Source organism: Calonectris borealis, chromosome 9, assembly GCF_964195595.1.
Source record: "Calonectris borealis chromosome 9, bCalBor7.hap1.2, whole genome shotgun sequence".
NCBI classification, from domain to species: domain Eukaryota; kingdom Metazoa; phylum Chordata; class Aves; order Procellariiformes; family Procellariidae; genus Calonectris; species Calonectris borealis.
In genome coordinates, this window is record NC_134320.1 from 19,367,816 (window position 1) to 19,389,277 (window position 21,462).

Here is a 21,462-nt window from a genome sequence, read left to right on the forward strand (position 1 = left end):
CTGCGGCCGGGGAAGGGCACCCAAAGCCCCCTTTATTGGGGAAGTCCTGCCTGTCGGGAGTCCCCACGCTGCCCCCTTTGCACAGTTCCAGGGCTCGCGGCCCTCCTGGGATGGCCGGGAACAGCCTGGGAGGCAGGTGAGGAAAGAGCGGGCAGAAGGGGCAGTCCCAGAGGCCAGTTCCCATCGTCCGGCTGGCCACGCTCTCACTGGGCTTTCTTGGAGATGGCTGCGGGCCTCCTGCTCGGCTGGGGGGTGTGCGGCGCCGGCGGGGGGGCCGTGCCATACCAGAGCTGGAGCAGGACGAGTCCGTGGCAGATGTGGAGAGAGAGGGAGCTGCAGACCGTGGAGGGGTAGGTGTTCCAGCAGAGCTCGATCACGCCCAGCAGCAGCACCCTGCAGGGGAGAGAGCTGGGGGTCAGCAGGGGGGGGGACATGCCAACCCCCCTTGCTCCCCCAGCAGACGGGTGGTCCCCCTCCCCAGCAGCACGCACTTGGGCATGTGGGCAAGCTTGGCAGTAGGGGTGCACCAGAGTAAGTAGGGCAGCGTGTGGAAATACCAGACGTAGAACTGGTAGTGCAGGGAGCGGCTGCAGCAGACGCCCAGGAAGTTGGAGGAGAAGAGGACGAAGACGATTTGTGCGCTGGAGTTAAGGGGACAAACACGGGAGGCTGGAGGTGCGATCCCGCAGCAGCTCCCCAGCCGTACAGCACAGCTCCTTCCCCCAGGTCAGGCTGGTCCTGACACTGCGGCAGGATCGGGAGTCTCCAAATGCCGATCCCAGGGTCCGCCCTGCCCTGCCGTGCCTTCTCCCCCCTGTCCTTGCTGCCCGCCAAAGGATATTGTTGACGGTCAAGGGAGGGGATGGGTGTTTCCTTTCGGCAGGATCCTTCAGCAGAGCCAGGATGCTCTCTTTGGACCTGAAAGGGAAGCACAAACATCGATCTCAGCTGCTGAAAGTCTCTCCCACTCCGACCTTCCCGTGAGCCACGATGCCTGGGCAGTGCGCTCCCCAAAACAGAACAGTAACTCCCCCCTACTCCTGCCTGCAACCCCAGAATTGAAGCATTGTGGGGGCAGGGGGGTCACGGATCCGTATCCTGCACCATGGGCGCTGATGGGGATCGGCTGATGGGAACCAGCACCCATGGGGAATCCCGGGTCTCACCTGTGCCACCGGTGCAGTGCAAAGAGCCCCAGGCCAGCCAGGTGAGCCAGGAGCAGCGCGGCGTGGAAAGCCCGATTCTGGAAAACCTCTTCTGGGAGGAAGCGCCAGTTCACTGTCCATTTGAACTGGAACTGGCGGCCCAGGTCGAAGGAGCGGGTCAGGTACCCCACGGGGTTCACCAGCAGGAAGGGCAGCCCCAGAATCACCTGCCGGAGACACACGAGCACCCTCGCAGCAGCCGTAAGCCGGGTCTCCGTCACCCTTGCCACCTCCCGAGAACTCCAGCGCCACGTGGGGTGACAAGGATAGTCAGCCAAAGATGGGAACACCGTGAATTAGATTATTTATCAACCTCCAGCTTGGTCTGTGGGGCCAAGTCAGATGCTGGTGCCACTGTATAACCCAGAGAGGATCCCAGAGTATATCCCAGGGGTCCCCAGCCCCCAGGACAGCCTGGCAGCATGCTGCGATGCAGGCAGGGCAGCCCACTACCCCCTGCCGATGGGGCTGCCAGCCTGCCCCTGTAGCCGATGCAAGCAGGGACCCACCTGGAGCAGGGCACAGATGCAGAGCTTGGGGATACAGCCCAGCAGACCAAACCGTTGGAGGAGGAGGAAGAGAAGTCCAGGCGCGAAGAGCAGGATGTTCATCTTCACGGACACAGCCAGGCTGAGTGGGAAGCTGCGTTACCGCTAGGCCGAGTGCAGCCTCCTCCCTGGGGCTGAGCTCACTCACGCACGCAGCACGCCATGGAGAGCAGCCCCCACTCTGCCCCCAGACCCTCACCTGAAGAGGAGGCAGCCCCAGGACCAGCGCTCCTCCAGGAACAGGTTGATGGCGAGGAAGAGGATGGCCATGGCGACAGGGTCGTTAAAGAGCCGCAGGACAAAGATGGAATGGATGCGGTAGGAGGCGCAGCACATGAAGAAGAAAACATACGGGGGGACCTTGCAGGGGACAAAGAGACAGGAGGGCAGTCAGCAGCCTGTCCTGGACTCCCCACTGCCACCGACCCCCTCCAACACTCAGACCCCCCCCGACCTCCTGCCCTGCCCATTTCGCCCGGGTGAGGACTCAGCAGAGCAGGAGAGGCCCCGAGGCGGCCAGCGAGGCCCCCTGGCTCCAGGCTACCTTGTTGGTTCGGCAGTAGATGCGGAAGACGAGGAGGAGGTTGAGGAGGTAGAGGCCGGCGAAGAGGTACTGCGCCAGGCGGATGTCAGTGCCACGGCCCGTGGCGTAGTACAGGCCCAGGAAGATGTAGACGAAGCCGGCGGGGTAGCTGTGGAGAGACGGGAGTGAGGGGCCAGGCCCTGCTGCCCCTCTGGGACCCCTGGGGAGCCCCCGGTCGCGGGGAGCTCGGCCGTCCCCGTCACTCACACCAGTGGCCCGGTGTCGCCCTTCAGCTGGGTGTAGTCGAGGGTCCCGTTGGCAAACCCCTCCACCTCCTCCATGTAGGCCTTCCAGTCGATCTCGGTGTCTGCGGGGCCGGCCGGGGGTCAGGCAGGGCCGGGGGGGGGCACTGCGGGGAGGGCTCCCCCACCTCCAGACCCCACGGCCCTGCCCTGCGCTCCCCTGCCTCGCCATCAGCCGAGGCTCCGGCCCCCCGCGGCCCCATCCAGCCCCCCCAGCCCACCCCTGTCCCCCCCCGCCGCCCTGGCCGGGGGCTGCCGTCACCCACACGGGCCAGGGGCAGCCCTGTCACCCGGCCAGAGGGATCACCCCCCCGCCCCGCTGCTCCAGGCGGAGCACCCCAGCGCTGCCCAGCCCGGGGACGAGCTGTCACTGCCCGGAGGACCCCCCCCACACCGCCGCCCCCGGGCAGGGCCCCCCCGCCGGGCCAGGCCGGGCCCCGGCACTCACAGGGGACCCTGCGGATGACCCAGAGGTTGACGCCGCCCTCGGCCAGGCAGAGGCAGGCGGCCACCAGCGGGGTGTAGCTGGGCTCCAGCAGCGCCGCCCGCCGCTCCCGCCAGGCCCGCCGCAGCGCCGCTGCCCCCCGCCCCGCCGCCATGGCCGCCCCGCTCCGTTCCGCGTTTCCGGCCGGAGCGCTTAGAGTGGTGCAACCGCCGAGACCGGAAGCCGCACGTGGGGGCGCGGGCGGCACGTGGCGCCCGGTGTTTCCCCGCCCCGCCCCGCCCGGCATGGAGCGGCGGCGCGCGCCCGCCGCCAACCGCCGCTACCGGCAGCGCCGCTTCTGGGACGCGCTGTACCGGCAGGAGGGCGCCGAACCCCGGGAGTGGCTGGGGGGGCTGTCCCGGTTCCTCCCGCAGCTGGAGGCCGAGCTGCGCCCCGGTGACCGCATCCTCGTCCTCGGTATGTGCCCGGTGCCCGGTGGAGGGCGGACGGGGCTCGGGGTCCCGCCGGTGGATGCGTTGGTACCGGCCGCGAGGGGGCGGTGCGGCACCGGGCCGGTACCGAGGGCGGCCCCGCTGCCGGGGGTGCGGGCAGGCGGCGGGGGCCGGTATAACCGCCCGGTAATCCCACCTGCGGCTGATCCGCCGCCGGCACGGCAGGCTCACCCGCGTCCCGTCCCCCCCCCGCCGCGCCGAGCAGGCGGGATTAGGCGGGTGTAATCACCGATCCTGTTAGCGGATCAGCCGCCGCCAGCTGCGCTTAATAGCCCCCAAATCCGCCCCCCCCGGGGAGCGGCTGAGCCCCGGCGGAGCGGAGGGGGCCTCTCCCTGTGCCCGCCGCACCGGGGGGCCCGTGTCCTGCTGGGACCGGCCCGGCACCGGCCGGGCAGGGTGCTGGTCCCCTGGGACAGCCGTCCCTCTGTCCGTCCCGCCGTCCCGGAGAGGTCCCCCCGGATCCTGCACGCTGCCCTAATTTGCTACCGGCCCCTGCCCCACGGCAGGTTCTTGGGGGGCACGGCCGGGGAGAGGACTGGGGACCCCCGCCTGCCCCCCCCGCCCCTTCCCTGCCTCCAGCGTCCCCACGGCCGCCCCTGCATCCCGCCCCGGGGTGGGGGGGCTGCCCTCACCCCGTGATCCTGCAGTGCCGGGAGCCCGAAGCACCCACCTTGCAGGAAGGGGGTAATTAAGAACTAGCCCAGCACTTGCTAATTAGCAGCAAGGCGATGACCTGCTCCCTCTCTAGCTGCCCCTTCCCTGGGTCCGAGGGAGCGGGGTCGGGGTGCAGGCAGCCCCTCCACGGGCACCCCGAGCCCCGGCTGAGCCGTGCCCCGCGCAGGCTGCGGCAACAGCGCCCTGAGCCACGACCTGCACGAGCTGGGCTACACCGACGTCACCAGCATCGACTTCTCCCCCGCCTGCATCGCGGCCATGCGCGCCCGCTACGCCCACTGCCCCGGCCTGCGCTGGGCCGTCATGGACATCCGCGCCCTCGCCTTCCCCGACGCCGCCTTCGACGTGGTGCTGGAGAAGGGCACCCTCGACGTGCTGATGGTGGAGGAGACCGACCCGTGGGACGTCTCGCCCCAGGCGGCCGCCACGATGCACCGGGTGCTGGCGGAGGTACGGGGTGGGGGGTGGGGCCAGAGGGTGGACCCCATCCCCATTTTGGGGTGGGTGAAGGTACAGAATGTCCCCTCGCCACCCTGCTTCCCTGGGGATGCCCAGGCCGGTGCCTCTGCCCCCGCTGCTACCCTGCAAAGGGACACCTGGCGGGCTCCCGGAACCCTTGGGGTGGCAGACCCTCGCCCCCCACCACCCCATCGCCTTCTCACCAGGAAGGTGGATGGAGCAGGGTGTGTCCCTGGGGACCCTGGGTCCTGCTGGGGGGCTGGGTGACTCCCCTCTTTATTTGCATTCTAAATATGAAGGGGTGGCAGTAAAAATGGGCCCCATCCTGGCGTGGGTGGCTGTAGGGGCACCCGAGGGTGCCCAGAGGGGACCTGGGCGGGGGGGACACCGAGGTGGCCCTCCCTGCCCAGGGCAAGGTGACGACCACAGGGCTGTGATAGGTTCTCGCCCCCTCACCCCAGCTTCGATCTCATTAGCCAGGGTCCCCATCGGCCAGTCCAGGGTTGCCATGGCAACCCCCGTCAGCATCGACAGGGCCCTGGCGTTGCCACGGGGACGGGCAATGCCTCCGGGCCCCGATTAATTGGCGGCGGAGGCAGGGACCGGATTGAACCTGCCTTGCGAGGGTGCGGGTCCTGGCAGCCTCCCCCACCCCGGGGGAATAACTGCAAGGATAATTAATTGATTGCTCCTGCCCTGCACCCTTGGGTGCGGGCACAGGGTGCTGGGAGGGTGCTTGTGGCTACTGTCCCCCCATCCTTTCTTGCCCCCCTGAATCTGGGGGGGAGCGGGACCCCAGGCGCTGCGGGCAGCGGGGCTGTCCTTGCCATCCGGGTCCTGCCCTGCCCTGCCAGCCCTGCTGCCTGTCCTTGTCATTTGGCCAAACGGCGAGGATTTAGCTCTTTTTTTCCCTTTTTTTTTTCCCTTTTTAATCCCCCCCTCAATCCCTGCCCTCCCCCAGCATCGCTGGGCACCGGCCTCTACCCGCAGCCGGTCCCCGCTGCCCTCGTCCCCGGGGTGATTCGTGGGGCGTTCCCACCCACTTGCTGCTTTGCCAGTCCCTCCGCGCGGGTCTGGCCATGGCTGGCACCCCCCTTCTCACGCCCACCCCCCTTCTCACCACCCCCCTTCTCACGGAGGGGCTGGGGTTTTCACAGCCTCTGTCCTGCTCTCCCTGGCGAGGACATAAGGACCCCAAAATCTGCCCTGCCTGCGGGGTTGCCCCGGGGACAACCCTGTCCCGGTGATCCGGGGGCGATGAGGAGGGAGCGATGGGTCAGTGCCAGGGCGGGGAGCAGCCGCCCTCGCCCCCCCCGCGCCGGCCGGCGGATGGGAAGGTTTCCTGCGCTCGTCTCTAAGCAACGGCCGTTAGTGCTCTATTAACGAGGGATGGGATGCGGGGATGTGGGATGCCTCTCGCTCAGCTCCAGCTGGAGATCCCTGCCTGCCCCCAGCCCTGGGGACCCCCCCCGTGCCTGTCAATTGGGAATCCATGGGGTTTTTCCAGGACGGATGCATCCGGCGCTTTGCAGGAGGGATGCTGAGCTGGATGCCCAGGGCCGGGGGGGGGATGCGGGGACCTGCCTTCCCCTTTTCCTGGCCAAAACCACTTAAGGTTTGGTTGAAAAGCCCCCACCGCAGCAGGGGGGGGCGGGGGACGACAAAGGCTGCCTGCTCCCCTCTCCATCCCTGGCCCCGTGGAGCTTCCCAGCAGGATTAAACCAGAGCTCGGGAAACCCCCCTCCTTGGCCCCCAGCCCTCTCCCCTGCCGCAGTGGCTCTCTGCCCTTGCCGGGGCGGGGGTGTGTGTGAATCTAGGGGTGTCCCCGCCTGGGGCAGGGTGGCGGTGGGGGGGGCCAGCTGGGGGGCTGGCCGGCCGCCCGCCCGCCCCGGGCGCTGCCTTTGCATGCCGAGCACGCGAGCGCTGGCCGTAAAAGCCTTTTGACATTGGATAAAGCCAGGCAAGAAAATTGATGTTCTTTTCCATCCTGTTAGCGGGGGCTTAGTTCCAGCAGGGAGAAAATGGTGATTAAAAGGGTCGAGTCCTTTCCCATCCAGCCCCCCTCCACCACCTCGGACGCTGGGTGTTGGTGGGGTGTGGCACTGGGTGCCCCGGTGAGGGGTGGGTGGGGTGGGGGTCCCACGCTGCTCTTGGAGGGGCCCTGTGCCCGGGAGGGTGAAGCTTTTCCCTGCGCCAGGGTTGGGTCTCTGTGCCGTCTGCTGTGGATGGGGGCAAAGAGTTTTGGGGTGCAGAGAGAGGTTGTGCATGGGGATCGCCGTTCCCCGTTGCCAGCGGGCTGTGGGTGGTCTGGGGACAGAACCTGGGGGGGGAAGGTTAGGACAGGAGATTTGGGGGTGCAATGGGAGAGGCTGGGGGGGATCTTTGGCAGATCGTTATGGGGGTCCCTGGGGATGGGGCTGTCTCTGCTGGAGAGGGTGAACTTCACTGTGTGTCCCCCTGATCCTGGGGGTTCTCCTGCCGCAGGTGAGCCGGGTGCTGCGCCCGGGGGGCTGCTTCATCTCCATCACCTTCGCCCAGCCCCACTTCCGCAAGCCCCACTATGCCCAGGAGGCCTTCGGCTGGTCCCTGCGCCACACCGCCTGCGGGGACAACGGGGACGCCGGCGCCTTTCACTACTTCCTCTACGTCATGCGCAAGGGGCAGCCCCTGGACTCCCCCGACCTGGCCCTGGGGCGCCGGCTGCACCAGCCCCCGCCGCCCCCCGCCCCGCCGCCCCCCCCCGCCCCCCCGGACAACGACGAGGACTATCTCCTTGCCATCCAGCTGTGACCTGGGGGGGCTTCCCCAGCCTCCCTGCACCCCCCAATAAAGCCTTAAGTGGCTCCACCCTCGTGGGTGAGGGACAGCGAGCCAGTGCGTCCCCCCCAAAGCTGCCCAGTGATGTGAATAATGGGAGAAAAGAGAGAAAAGGGAGGGGGGGCTTGGCCTCCTGCCGGGGGGCAGCGGGATGCTCTGGGGAGCGGGAGATGCTGTGCCCCCGCCCCTGGCCCTTCCCTCGCCCGGCTGGAGAGCGGCCAGGGCTCCGGGCTTTGCGGCCGGTAATGAAACCAAAGCGGGTTTAATTCCACCCATCCATCTCACGGGGAGCGGCTCCCTGCCCCCCCCCCCGCCTCCCCCCTCCCCAGCAGCTGGGCTGGGGGCAGGATGGGGGGTGCTGGCACTGGGTGTCCCACTGACCCCCATCCTGCCACGGGAGCCCCGGACCAGCCTCCTGGGCCGTGGGGGTGCACAAGGGCACCATGTCCTTGTCACCCCCCAGCCCTGGCCGGGCGGCAGGGTTTCTGGGCTGGGACGCGCCAACGCGGGGCTGGAGGCACCGCGGGGCGCGGGTGCAGGCAGGGTGGCACGTCTGCCCCTGTCCCCCTCCATCCCCACTCCTGGCCACGGTGACAACCCTGGTGTGCCGCACACGCCTGGCCCCTGTCCGCCTGTGCCTGGGGCCGGTGGCGCAGTGACACGCGTGTGCTGGGGCTGGCGACACGCATGTGCTGGGGCGGGTGACAGGCGTGCCACCGCGTGCCAGCAGGGCTGGCTGTGTGTGGGTGCAGCAGGTGCGCAGGTGCTACCGGAGGTGTCCCCAGGGTCTGTTTTGGCACCAAACCCCCCCGAGGTGGGCGACGCCAGGGGGGCGCAGAGGGGACCCCTCCTCGGAGGGACGGCGGTAACGTACCGAGGAGGCGCGAGCTGCCCGGCTGCTATTTCTGGCGAAAGGCGTAAGTGGGTCAGCCGATGGCTCCCCCCGCGCCGGGAGCCAGTGAAGGACTCTGGGGTCAGCCCCCCCTCCCTGCCATGCCACCCCATCCCGCAGGCACCCCGAAAACCAGCCGGCACCTGGGAGGGACAGAAAGGAGCAGACGGCTGCTGGCCTTGCCTCGGTACATGAATGTATTTTATTCATCGCATTTTGTTCACCAGTACAGTGAAAAATGGCATTTAAATTTACAATGGATCATTCGTAGAACATCATGACACAAGTATCTTTTTTTTTTTTTCCTTTTTTTTTTTTGTGGTTTTTTTTCTCGGTTTTGTTTTTTGTTTGGTGTTTTTTTGTTGTGTTTTTTTTGCGTCGTCGTCTCCGTAAATGCCACTCGTAGGTTATTGAAAAAGATGACGAGTTTCTCATGCACATCAGACCCCCCCGAGAAGCTTCTTAAAAAATAAAATTAAATTAAAGTACAAAATTAAAAACAACGACTCAGGCCGGTCCCTGCCCTCCCCGCTCCCTCCCCCCGGCCCCACTATCCTCAAGCGAGGGGCAGCGCTGGGACCCCCCGGCATCCACAGCCAGCCCAAAGGGCTCCGGCCCCGGCGCTGCTGGGAGGGGGCCACGGCGGCCGATGGTGCTGCCAAACCCTCTGGCCGGTCCCGCTGCCGGCAGTGGGGGTCGGGCTGGGGGTCCCCGCTCCCCTCCCTGCATCTTCAGCTTTCTTCGCGCTCCCTCCATCTTTCTCGCCCCCCCCTTTATTTTTCCCCCCTCGGTTTTTTCTTCTTTTTTTGTCTTTTTTTTTCTTATGGAAAAAAATATGAACCATTTTTGTTTGTTTGTTTGTTTGTTTTCCCGATGCGGTTACTTCAACATCTCAACGTCAGCAGATCGTTTTTAACAAAGATTCGGATATAAAAATACAAATATGAGGAGTTTCTGTTTAAAAAGAAGCGTGCCGGAGTGGTGGGGCTGACCCTCGGCCCCAGGACCGGGCGCCCGGGCCACCAAGCTCATGCAAAAAACGATGGAGCAAAAAATGTCTCTGGACAGCAGCGCTCCCCCCGCTCCTGGGGCCGGATCCGCCCCGGGGATTCGGGGACCCCCCGCCAAGGAGGATGGGGGGGACGTGCCGCGGAGCGGGGGGCTGGACCCCCATCCCGGGGAGGGGGGTCTTCGCCCAGGGTGGGGGGTTCGGTGGGTATCGTCCCCCCCCCCGAGGGAGGCGGAGGGGTAAAGTGCATGGCTCGGGGGGGGGGGTGGTGGCCGCAGAGCCCCCCCCGGGCCGGGGCTGGGGGGGCACGGGCATGGCCTCCCCCTCCTCGTCGGCGGTCCAGCCAGCATGCAGGGCCGGGCGGGCTGGGAGCAGGGCACGGCCTGCGGGTCCTGGCGGCGGGTCCCGGCTTACACCCCCGGCGGCGACTTCTCCGTCATGCCCTTGAGCACCTCGTCTATCCGGTCATCCTCGATCACCACTGCGGGGACAGGCGGGGGACGCGTGGGCGAGGGGACGCACGCCCAGCCTCTGCCCCCCGCCCCGGCTCTCACCCCGCTCACCACCCCGGGAGGGCTCCAGATGTGCCCCCCCCAAGATGCTGGGGAGCAGCGCGAAGGAGCACGGGTGGGTGCAATGGGGATGGGGGGGGGGGATCGCCCCCCTCGCCTCGTTTGGGTAGGGGCAGCGTCCCCCCCCTCAGCCAGCTGGCCGCCTCCGGATGGGTGGTTTGGGAAATGGGGGGGGCAGGAAAGACCAGGAAGGACCCCCCCTCCTCTCTGCGGCAGGCGCTGATGAGAGCAACAGGACTGGAATGGGTAATGACCCAGCGGGGGGGGCACCGCCAGCTCGGCGGGGGTGGCCGCCAGACCCCCGTCACCATCACCCGCTGCGCAGGACACCCTCCCCCGCCATCAGCATCACTGTTGGGGGAGTCGGACAGCCCCCCATCAGCATAGCGGGCTGCATGGACCCCCACCATCAACATCAGCCCCCCCCATCAGCATGACCCTCCAGACAGCCCCCCGTCACCATCACCCGCTGGGCAGCCCCCCCATCAGCATCACCACTGCGAGGCTGGACAGACCCCCGTCAGCATCACCATTGAGGGGCTACACAGACTCCCCCCCCCCATCAACATCACCAGCTGGGCAGATCTCCCCCCCCATCACCATCACCCTCAAACATGGTGGACAGACCCCCCCCCCCCACAACATCACTACTGGGGTGCTCAGCAACCCCCCCATCACCACCCTGAGGGTTGATTGGCCAGACCCCCCCCCCATCACCAGCATTACCAGGTGAGCAGCCAGACCCCCCCATGGCCACCGAGGGGGAACCGGCCCTCCCATCACCCCTGGGGGGGTCTGCTAGACCCAGCCACCACCACTGCAAAGGGGGGCGGGTGGAGCAGGCAGCAGCTCATCCCCCCTCGGGGCTGGGATGTATTTGTGCTGGGGGGGCTCTGTTCCCCCCCTTTTGCCCCTGCAGCTCAAGGAGGGGTATTTGCCTATGGGGGTCCCCCAAGCTAGTGGAGTAGGGGCTGCAGGGAAGGCAGGGGCCATTCTTGGGGGTCCCCAAGGCATTGGGGAGGATCGATGGTAACAGATTGGGGGGCAGGGGAGGGGGGGGCATTTATTTGGGTCCTGATGGAAGCAGGGGAGCTGCTGATGGGGGTCTCTGCGGCAGGCAGTAAAGCAGGGGGGTGGCACACAGGTTCATGGAGTCCTGGGGGGACAGTAAACCGGGGCGGGGGTGTTTGTTGATCAGCATCGCCGGCAGCTGCCGATGGGGGTCTCTGCGGCAGGCAGAGATGTGGAGGGAGAGAGGTTTATGGGGCTGGGGGGGCTGTTCCTGGTGATGCTGGGGGGACTTGTTTATAGGAATGAGAGGGGGCAGTCCAAGAGGATGTGGGGGCAATCCCAGGGGTGCTGAGGAGCAGTTCCGGGGGGGTCCCAGGGGCATTCGCGGATGTGCCGGGGGGGCAGCCCCAGGGATGCTTGAGGATAGTCCCGGGGGCAGCCCCAGGGATGCTGCAGGGTAGTCCCGGGAGCAGCCCCGGGCTGCGGGGGGTGTGGGGCAGCGCTGGGGGGACAGCGCTGGTGTCTGGAGCTGGGGACGGGGGGGCCTGCGGTTCTAGGGCAGTGCTGGGTGCCAGTCGCAGAGCTGGGGGTCCCAGGGATGCCGGTGGGCAGTGCCGCGGATGATGTGGGGCAGAGCTGGAGGTTCTGGGGATGCCGGGGGGCAGCGCCGGGGATGCTGTGGGGCAGTGCCGGGGGTGCCAGGGGACACTGCTGGGGATGCAAGGCAGAGCCGGGAGTCCCAAGGATGCTGTGGGGCGATGCCGATGGGGCCGGGGGGCCAGTGCTAGGGATGCACTGGCCAGCGCCGGGGATGCCGGGGATGCAAGGGCAGAATCGAGGGTCCCGAGGATGCTGTGGGGCGGCGCTGGGGATGCAAGGGCCAGCGCCGGGGATGCTGCAGGGCAGATCCAGGGGTCCCGAGGCAGAGCTGGGGATGGAAGGGCAGATCCGGGGGTCCTGGGGATGCCGTGGGGCAGAGCCGGGAATGCAAGGATAGATCCGGGGTTCCCGGGGATGCCGTGGGGCAGCGCTGGGGATGCGAGAGCCAGTGCCGGGGATGCCGGGGATGCCGCAGGGCGGATGCGGGGGTCCCGGGGATGCCTTGGGGCAGCGCCGGGGATGCCGTGGGGCTGAGGCGGGGGTCCGGGGGCAGAGGCGGGGGGTCGGGCGGTACCTCTCTTGGCGCGGCCGATCTGTCCCAGCTTGGGGGGCCGCTTGCCCTGGTTGCCCCCGAAGAAGGCGTTGGTGTCCTGCAGGCGGCAGCTGAAGGGCAGCTCCCCCGCCTCGGGCTCGGCGCCGTAGCGGCCCACCTTGTCCTCGCCGTAGGGCAGCACCTGCGACATGGCGGGGCCGAGCGGGCCGAGCCGCGCCGCGCCGAGCCGGGAGCCGGTCTGCGGCGGCGGCGGCGGCGGCGGGGAGGAAACCCGGGCGGAAGGATGAAGTCATGCATCCGGGGGGAGCGGGGACCCCCCCGGCGGGGGGCGGCTCCGGAGCGCCGCGGCCCGGCACGGCACGGCCGGGACAGGGACGGGGACCCCCGCGACCGGTGCCGAGTGCCCGCCCGGTTGGGATGGGGGGACCCCCGCCCCAGCCCCTGCCCTGTCCCCAGCGCAGGCTGGTCCCCCCGGCACAGCCTTGCCGGGGTGGTTGCCCCAACTCGGGGGTGCCCCTAAACACGGGGTGCCCCTGTGGAGCGGGGAGCCCTTGGCACAGCCGGGTACCCCCGTGTCAGACAGCCGAGGACCACCAGGCACAGCCGGGGCCTCCCCCAGCACACTGAGGTGATGCCAAACAGCCCCCCCCAACACCCTGCTCCAGTCCCCCAGACCACCCCGAGCACCCCCAGTCCAGCTCCCAGCCTCCTGCAGCCCGGCAGGCTCAAGCCCTGCAGACCCCTCGGGCCAGCTCCCACCCCAGGTCTCCCCAGTCAGGTTGCCCCCAGCTCTCCCCTTATGCCCCTTGCCCAACACCCATCCAGTCATGCCCTCCCACAGCCCCCCCAGTGTTGGGGTCCCCCCTTGGAGCCACACCGGTCCTGCCCTAGCCCCTGCGAGTCCCCTTGGCCCCCCATGTGTGGGTCCCTGCACATGCGTGTGCATGTGTATGCACACGTGTGCCCATTTGCGTGTATTTGCAGGGCTGCGGGGGGCACATGGGTGTGATTCTGCAGGTGCCCGTGAGCGTGGCCACACAGGGGCCGTACCCTGGGATGTCCCTTGCCCCGTGGTTTGGCCCTTCCCTGGGAGCTCACTGTGGATAAGGGGAAGGGGAGCCATCCCCTGTGGGGACCTGCCATGGGTCAGCGAGGAGGGACCTACAAGAGTGGCCCCAGTGCCCCCCCCCAGAGCCCCATTTGTGTCCACTCTGCACACCTCTGCCCCAGACCCACCCTGGCCCTTTCCTCCTGCATTTTCCCCTGCCAGGGCAGTGATTGCACTAATTGGCATTGCTGGCCCTGAGCGTCCTCACCTGGGACCCCCCATCCCCGTCACCTGGGGCTGGGGCGGGTATTTAAGCTCAGGCTGGGGCTGCTGCTCCTAGCCTGAGCTGTGGGTACAGCCCTGGCTGGCCCCTGGACATGAAGATGAAGATGAAGAAGGCTGGTTGGAGAGGGCCACGCTGTCATGGTGCAGCCCTGTTCCTGCTGCTCCCTCACATCCAGGCCCCACTGCTCGTGTGGGTGTGCTGGCTTGCAGCAAAGCCAGAGCCCGGCATGCCAGCAGCACTTGCCAGCTCCATACCAGTCCCATGAGAATCTCCCTCTGGGTGTCTCAAGGGAGCGAGAGTACGATTTTACAGACAGCCCTGTGGTCCTTCTTTCCATGCTAGCACCTCCATGGCCTGAGATCCTGTGGATCAGGAAAGGTGCTATAGAAGAGCATCAGCCTGGCTGGTCCATGCGAGTGGGTAGGTACTTCTATTTTGGGAAGACTCAGCCATGACTTTCCCTTTGTGCCAGGCTCTGCAGAGTACCGGTCCCTGCTGTCCCCTACCAGAGCAGGGACGGGGCAGTGGTGCCCACCCACCGCTGGCAAGGCGGTGCCGTTATTCCTGCCTTTGCTGTGGAACCAGCTTGAACTTTTTCATGTGATGGCTTCTGCTCCTGCAAAAAGCGCCTGGGAAAATAGGCGAGAGGCCCACGCTGAGATGTGGCCTGCTTTTCCCATCGCCAAGCCCGCATGCCGTTGCCCGTGGGCAGGGACAGGCAGGCCGTGGCACGCGCGGGGCCGGGGGTGAGTGAGAAGAGGAGCAGATGGGCTGTGTGGGATGTGAGCGGGGCTGGTGCTGCGCTCCAGGAGGGTTTCCAGCCCGGCAGGCTCCTGGGGAGAGGCTTGTGAGAGGTCACCCTGGGAATGGCCCCACACCTCTATCTGTACAGTGCCTTGCACCCAGGGGAGCTGCTTGGCTTGGCTATGGGGTGGGGGGGAGCTCTGTGGGGCTGGCTGGTGTTTGGGGGTGTGGGAGCGACCCTCCACCCGGCCCAGGCAGGAGGAGGGCCAGGTTCGTGCCGGCACAGCTGGGCTGTAGGTGGGACAGGGCAGCGCTGTAGCTCTGGGCACTGCATCTCCTTGGGACTTCTGTAGCCTCTGGCTCCCCAAGGGTGCTGCTGGTCATGCATCCCTGGGGGGCAGGGAGGAGGTACCAGGGACCTGTGGGTGGGTGGGCAGGGGGGTGCAGGAGGGACCCCACCGTCATATTCTGCGAGCACAGGTTGTACCCCCCCATGGTGAGCCGGACTGCGCGCCCTCCTTCCCCTGGCTTTCATCCCACCTTCCTTATCCGCCTTTTAGCAGCCACGTAATCTCCTTTCTCGCTTCCTTTGCAGCCTTTTGTCCGACACAAAGCTGGCTCCAGCGGGAAGAAGGGGCCGTGGGAGTGGGAAGCAGGCAGCTCTTCCTGACCTGGCTCCTTAAACCTGGGCTGCAGCCCCCAAACTGGGACACCTTGCAGGTGATGCGAGGGCTGGGGGTCAGCCATGACCCCCCTGGGGTGGATATAGGGCTGGGCAGGGAGCACGCAGCCGGGCTCCCAGCTGGCTGCTGATGGAGATGCTCTGGGAGCCCACCGGCAGCTGGATGCCTCCCCGCCTTGGTGGGGATTCAGGTGCCAGCTCCGGGTGCTTTGATGGAGGTGAGGGGCTTCCCTGCAGTCACTGGTGCTTCAAGTGGTTTTAGAGTGGAGAAACGCCCTGTGCGTGCGCAAGCGGCTGGTGGTGGGGCTCAGGCTCTGCAGGGACCCCTGGGCAGTGAGTTGGACTGGATGGGAGCACCTGGTGGTGCTCCCAGGGCCTGGCAGGGACGGGGTCGGTGGCCTGGCAGGCAGCAGTTGGATGACAGGGGGCTTGGAGGAGGTGGGAGGCATCAGCCATCAGACCCAGGGCTCTCTCTGGTGCAGGTCTGGGAACCTGTCGGCGCTGTCACCCGGAGCTGGGAGCGCCGGGGCTGGTCCCACGGGGCTGGGGGCTGCAGAGGCGAGCTTGGAGGCCGGCTCTGGTGCCTCCATCTGTGCTGCTTCCAGCCCTGCCAAGAAATGTGAAATGGCACTTCTGCTCCGCGGCCGTGGCCCGGGGGGCCTCGCTGAGCACCAGCTCCCTGCTGCCGGCACTCTCGGAGCACCCAGCCCGGGACCAGCGTGGGGGACCAGCGAAGGTCACTGACAAGGTCAGGGATGTTTCCCTGCCTCGGCTATTGCCGTCAGCTCTTGGTAGCCAAGTGGCTCCTGGGAGGCACAGCCCAGGTGGGGATGCTGCTGTGTGTGCTGCCTGTGCCGTGGTCGGGCAGCTCCTTTGCATGGGCATTTTGGGGAGCGGAGACACGCGCTCAGGCTGGGTGCAGGCGGTGGGGATGGCCATGTGTGCCAATGGTTGTGGTGGCCCTCTTCACTGTAGTGAGATGTTGGGGGACAGGGGATGAGCATCCTGCTCAGCGGATGTGCTGTGGGTGAGCCCAGGGCAAGCCTGGCACAGCGGTGTGTTCCTCGCCCTGTGCTGTCCCCGCAGCCAGCGTTGTGGGAAAACGAGGCCAAAAAGCCCTCCCTGGAGGGAAAGCACCTTTCCCAGGGAGAAGGGCTCAAGCCTTCCCAGGAGAGCTGGGGCCAGCCGGTAGGTTGTCACTAGTGAGATGAGTTTGTCTGTCTCAGCGTACAGCCTGGCTTTGGGAAGAGGGTGCTCCCGAGGGGGGCTCCGATTGTAAGTCGGAGCAGGTGGAAGGGGGATGGCGCTGTCCCCATCCCTCACACGAGCTGCCTGGGGCACAGCTGCGGTCCCAGTGATGCTGCAAGCTGCATCTGAGCGGATGGGGCACCCCCAGCACGCTGCCTGGGGCAGGGGCTTCACGGAGGGTCCCCTGCTCAGACCTGGGGCGGGGGGAGCAGGAGGGTGGGGAGGCCGACCCTGTGGGGGGGTGAACAGCCCCGCTGGGGTGTGAGGCTCCATCCTTGTCTGTCACATCATCTCTGGTCACCATGACAACAGACACGGAGGCAGGCGGGAGCGGGCTGGCAGCCTTGGGGGGGGTGCGGATGGGGGCCATGGGCACAGGCTGGCACCCACAGGGACCCTGCGGGGTAAGCGGGCAGCTGCCAGGATGCCTGGGTCCCTCTTGGGCCCTGCGTGGCAGGGAGGGAGGCTGGGCAGGGCTCAGCCTGGGCACTGTGAGCTCCCTCCTGTCCTGCTCTGGACCAAAAATCCCTGGGGCGGGACGGTGGGTTCGACCGGGGGCACAGGCGCTGCGGCATGGCCGGGCAGCCCCTGTGCCAGGCGGTTTGGCACAGCGAGGTTTTGGCTGGTGCTGAGTTGAGTGGTTGAGTCACGCTGCCGCCCGGAGCGGTGCCAGGCAGGGCTGCTCAGCGGGCTCTGCGTGTCCAGGCCACCGTAGGGCTGGTGGCCTCCCGGGGGTGGCAAAGACCCGAGGAGGGGGATATAGGGTAGGGCTGTGCCCCAGCATAGGGTGGCACCTTCCCCATGTTCTTCCAGCACAAGGGATGTGTCCCCTGCCCCGGGCACCCTCAGCACCTGTGGGGACAGAGGGGAGCGGGTGGCTGCAGGTCCCTCTCTAGCTGTCCCCATCCCCAGCTGGCTGCAGGGCCCCAGGGAACGAGGTGAGCAGTCTCGGGGAGCACGGGCACCCCCCACCCTCCCTGGCCCACGCGCCCACTCGCGCCAGCAGCTCTTGGCACACGGGGAGTGTGTTCCTGGCAGCCTGGCCCTCTCCCATCTGGTATTTATCTCCTTCCCGAAATCCCTCCTGCTGCGGGGGGGATGCCCGGCTCCGGGGGGGGATCCAGGCCCCACTGCTCACTCTGCAGCACGGCAGCCACCGTGCTCATGTGGGGAAGAGGCTGGGCTGAAAGATGGGGGGGCGCAGGGTGGGGGGAAAAGGAGGGGAAACTCCCCCCACCCCAAAAATGCACGTGGATCCCAGGAGTTTTTGCTGGGTGCTCTGGGGCATCACGGCTGGCTCTGGGCCCTGGGGGGCAGCGCCACAGGCACACCTTTGCCCCAGGCAAGCTCCCAGCCCCAAACTGGTAACAATGGGGGCTGCTGCCCCAGGGAGGGGGCACATCATCCCTTCGCTCACCCCCCCAATGCTCTTGTCTGGCTGCCAGAGGCCTGCCAGCGCTGCCCCCTCCCACCCCAAATCCTGGGTGCCCCAAAGCCGCAGGAGCCAGGAGAGCCTGTGGGTTGCCTGGGCAACTGCAGCCAGGCACTGATGGGGAGCGGTCCAGGGGAGCGGTTGCCATGGAGACCGGAGGAGCACGATCGCCTTGGCAACAGTCCTGTTCCCCCCCCCTCTTCAGGGCTGTATCCTGAGGAGGTACACCCCAGCTGGGGGTCCTCTGCCCACCACCGGTGAGTGTGCACCGGGGCTGGCTCCCTGGGTGGGGAGGGAGGTGGCGGCACCCGCCCGCCTCCCCAGGGGAAAGCCTCGGCTCCTGGTGCGACCCCCCCAACCCCCCGACTTAACGGCGTGAAGGAAAAGACGAGGGCGAGCTCGGCTCCTTGGCTTTATCACTCCACACACCACCACAAGCCGCTCCCGCACCCGGTCCTGGCCGGGACGTGGGCAGGAAAGCTGGGTGCAGCGGGGGCCAGAGGCACGGGCAGGCTCTGGGGCACCCCAGGGCTGTCCTCCTACTGCCGGAGGAGAGCGGGGACCCTGCAGGGAGGGATGCTGTCCCCCTCCCCGGGTGGCAGAGCAGCTAGCGAAGGGGCATACTTCATCCCTGCCAGCCCCCACGTGCCCCCACGTGGTCTGGGCAGTGGCTGTAGGCACACAGATTGAGGGGGGGAGGACAACGGTGGCACCAAGGTGTGCCACTGTGGTGGCTTGGGGGTCTCTGTCACCCCACCGTGCCCTCTGTGTCCTGCCTGGTCTTGCCCCTGCCATCCTCCCCACGGACAAAGCCACACGCTGTAAAAGCCAAACAAGGGAAAAGTCCCACATGGCTTTGGGGGGTCAGGGCTGGGAAAGGGGCACGGGTCAAACAGCCGGCAGCCAGAGGAACGCCCCGGTGTGGCGCAGGGGACTTGGCTCAGGCACTGAGTACGTTTCCCCCAAGCCTTCATGTTTGGCGGGGGGGTCCCTCTGGCAAAGGGAGGATGAGGAGGCTATAGCTCCCCCACTCCCAAAAACAGACTGGGGGGCACAGCAGGACCCTTCCCTCCCAACAGGAACCACTCAGCTGCACGCCAGGGGACAGCTGATGTTTCTGCAGGCTCCAGGCTTGGCCCAGTTGATGCTGCCCCTCCCTGGCCACCCCCCAGGTGCTCTCAGGCCTGGTAGAGGGGCACCACGCGGTCAATGGGCCCCCGGCAGATGGGGCAGAGGCGGGCAGGCAAGGCCTGGAAGCAGCGGAAGCAGCAGCAGATGTGACCGCAGCCCAAGAGGACGCACTCGCGGGGCCGTGTCAGGCAGATCACGCAGGAGTCCTCGGGTCCCCCGGCCTCCTCGCCATCCGGCTCCTTGTCCTCACGCTGCTGCTTGAGGCGGGCGCGGCGGTAGGCACGGCACAGGGCGTGCAGGAGGACGGCCAGGCCTGCCGCGGCACACAGCGCGGCCACCCCCTTCCAGAGCCCGCTGGCCGACTCCAGCTCCGCCAGCACCGTCTGCCAGTCCCCCAGGCACAGGAAATACTCGCCCCCCCGGGCCGGCGGCTGGAGGTGCAGGGAGCCATCGGGGTGCAGGGCCAGCTCCCCGATGCCCGTCAGCCCGGCCCCCACCCGCAGCATCTCCTCTGTCTCCAGGATGCCCTTGGGCTTCTCCCCGCTCAAGTACTGGCCCAGCAGGTCGCGGAAGCCATGGGCCGGCTGCTGGAACCGCTCGTACACCACCTCTAGCGGCAGGCAGATGGCTCGGAGCGGGCTCTCCACGCTCACCTGCGTCACCACCTCAGTGTCCGGTGAGGCCAGCAAGAAGGGGACGGTGTAGACCTGCTCCGAGAGCACCCGCTCACTCTCGCTCCTGCAAGCAGAGAGTGCAGTGCTGGGATGTGGACAACACGGAGGAACTTGGAGCTCCTGGGCCTGAGCCAAGGGTAGGGATTAGAGTCTTTAACCGCGTCACTTTCTGCCTCTCAAGTGGCCCCAGAGGACAGGGGTCTGGACCCACCCGTGCAAGCCCACCCCTGCTGTCCCCTCCCTTTGCTCACCAGCTCCGGGCCAAGCTGTTCCAGATCAGCCGATGCTCTTTCAGAAGCAGTTTCTGGATCACACCCTGCAGCCCCTCATGGTAATGGCTGGTCAGCGCAGCCTTGGCTGGCAGCACTATGCCTAAGGACGAAGGGATGCATCACAGCCAAAGGAGAAGAGCCCAGCCCGTGTCCCCGGGGCCACAGGGTCTCCTTACCTTCCAGTGCAACGTAAGGCAGGCATCTCCCATCAGCTGCAGACACCAGTGCTGGTAAATCGTCGTCAACCTGGAGCTTTGGGGCCTCCTGGAAGAGCAGGGACTGAGCGTGAACACGGGCAGGGGCACATGGGCTGGCAGGCAGAGGGTGGGTCGTGCATGGCTTTGTGGGGATCTCTGGCAGGATGTGACCTGCTTGGTCCCGGGCATCGTGACATCGGTAGAGGATCCAGCAGGTTGCAGTCATCACCAAGGTGTACCCAAATCAAAGGCTCTGGGCCAGGCAGTGTAGGGCAGCGGGGAAGGGACAGTGGGCAGGAGAGAGCATCCGAGGGGCAGGGCTACCTGTATGCGTGCCACGACTCTGGCTTTCTTCCTGTACAGGTAGTAGAAGAGGCCGGAGAAGGCGAGGCTGGAGCCCAGACACAGCAGCTCCCCAGGCGTGATGGGCGGCGCATCCATGGTGCCAGGCTCGGGCGGCACGCCTGCAAGGTGAGCGTGTTGGCTGGGGGACGGGGCCGTGTCAGCCCGGGGGCAGGGATGTCCCAGCACCCCTGTCCCCAGGGCAGGGACGTCCCACTGCCCCTGTCCCCAGGGCGCTGCTGCCCTAGGGCCAAGCCTCCCCGTGACCCCGGCTAGGGGCAGTTCAGCTCCAGCACCCACAGGTGCCCGGCAGCCCCGGCCCGACCCAGCGCCCCTTGCCCAGCCTGGGTCCAGAGGCGCCCGTCTTGCCCTGCACCCAGGATCGCGCCGAGGCCCAGTACCCGTGACCCAGCCCGGGCCCTGCACCCAGGTCACACCTAGGCCCGGCACCCCCAGTCTGGGCCCAGCACCCCCGATCTGGCCCGGACCCAGCACCCGGCTCGGACCCAGCCCCCCAGGCCCGGCCCCGCCGCTGCCGCTCACGCCGGCCCGGCCCTGCTGCCCCCCGTGCCCCCCGAGGCCGGTGGCGCCCAGGCCCGGACCCTGGCCCCGCCGCGCTGCCTGCTGGGAAATGGAGTGCGGCCCCCGCGGCACGGCGGCGGGGCGAGCTGTGCCCGGAACTACAGCCCCCAGCGTGCCTCGCGCCGCACTACAGCTCCTGTCGGGCCTTGCGCCTGCCGCTGACAGGACTACAACTCCCGGCGGCCTTTGCGAGCTCCCCCCGCCCCGTGCCCGCTGGGCCCTGCGAGCCCCAGGGCAGAGGCGGGGGTGTCGGGGGGGACCCCAGTGTGGGGCTGGGGGCGCGGTGTGGGGAGAGGTCCTGGCCGGGCAGCCCCGGGCGCTCTGCGGAGGGGGCTTGGCCACGGCCTGGCCCCAGGGCAGGATGGGGTCACCCGTGCTGTCACCCCTGCCTGGGGGGCAATGGGATCCTTCGGCTGGCCTTTCCACTGGGGGACCCCCGCCCCGCTGGGGCTGGGCCGGGGCTGTGGGGCTGCCCCAGCCTGGCTCCTGCCCTCCCATTGCCCCAGCCTCACCCAGAGCCGCCCTCGGTGTCCCCCCGCCACCCGGCTCGGTGCCAGCCAGCAGCATGGCCCCCCCCATGCCTGTGGCTGAGGGTGACCCGGCCCCCCTGACCCTGCCTGCGATGCCAGGGCTGAGGGTCAGCCCTGCCGCTGCCGTTCTCCTTCCCCGCACGTCTGCCCTCAAGACGTCTCATCTCCCGCTCCCCTCCCTTGGTCCCTCGG

At 67.5% G+C, this 21,462-nt stretch overlaps 4 protein-coding genes across 6 annotated transcripts; 1 reads left to right on the forward strand and 3 right to left on the reverse strand.

The window, feature by feature from the left end:
- Positions 1-11: 11 nt before the first annotated feature.
- ALG3 (ALG3 alpha-1,3- mannosyltransferase) lies at positions 12-3,177 on the reverse strand. The gene is made up of 9 exons (XM_075157255.1): positions 3,027-3,177; positions 2,544-2,643; positions 2,298-2,445; positions 1,953-2,113; positions 1,715-1,835; positions 1,167-1,372; positions 841-918; positions 492-635; positions 12-393 (listed from the first exon to the last, which is right to left on the reverse strand). The coding sequence occupies exons 1-9, from the start codon at positions 3,175-3,177 to the stop codon at positions 204-206; spliced, it is 1,299 nt and encodes a 432-aa protein (XP_075013356.1). The 3' UTR covers positions 12-203.
- An 82-nt stretch (positions 3,178-3,259) lies between these two features.
- EEF1AKMT4 (EEF1A lysine methyltransferase 4) lies at positions 3,260-7,448 on the forward strand. The gene is made up of 3 exons (XM_075157262.1): positions 3,260-3,479; positions 4,356-4,639; positions 7,133-7,448. The coding sequence occupies exons 1-3, from the start codon at positions 3,308-3,310 to the stop codon at positions 7,436-7,438; spliced, it is 762 nt and encodes a 253-aa protein (XP_075013363.1). The 5' UTR covers positions 3,260-3,307; the 3' UTR covers positions 7,439-7,448.
- Positions 7,449-8,540: 1,092 nt separating this feature from the next.
- CAMK2N2 (calcium/calmodulin dependent protein kinase II inhibitor 2) lies at positions 8,541-12,338 on the reverse strand. Its single transcript, XM_075157263.1, has 2 exons — positions 12,124-12,338; positions 8,541-9,847 (listed from the first exon to the last, which is right to left on the reverse strand). The coding sequence occupies exons 1-2, from the start codon at positions 12,290-12,292 to the stop codon at positions 9,777-9,779; spliced, it is 240 nt and encodes a 79-aa protein (XP_075013364.1). The 5' UTR covers positions 12,293-12,338; the 3' UTR covers positions 8,541-9,776.
- A 5,603-nt stretch (positions 12,339-17,941) lies between these two features.
- On the reverse strand, positions 17,942-20,844 carry LOC142085393 (mitochondrial ubiquitin ligase activator of nfkb 1-A-like). Of its 3 annotated transcripts, none has more exons than XM_075157265.1 (5): positions 20,761-20,844; positions 20,141-20,280; positions 19,796-19,883; positions 19,599-19,719; positions 17,942-19,411 (listed from the first exon to the last, which is right to left on the reverse strand). In XM_075157265.1, exons 2-5 carry the CDS (start codon positions 20,255-20,257, stop codon positions 18,721-18,723), a joined length of 1,017 nt encoding a protein of 338 aa, XP_075013366.1. In that variant the 5' UTR covers positions 20,258-20,280; positions 20,761-20,844; the 3' UTR covers positions 17,942-18,720. The 3 variants fall into 3 exon arrangements, with proteins under 3 accessions (XP_075013366.1, XP_075013365.1, XP_075013367.1); XM_075157264.1 differs by having other exon boundaries at positions 20,702-20,776; XM_075157266.1 differs by lacking the exon at positions 20,761-20,844 and adding an exon at positions 20,596-20,709.
- Between the last annotated feature and the right edge of the window lie 618 nt (positions 20,845-21,462).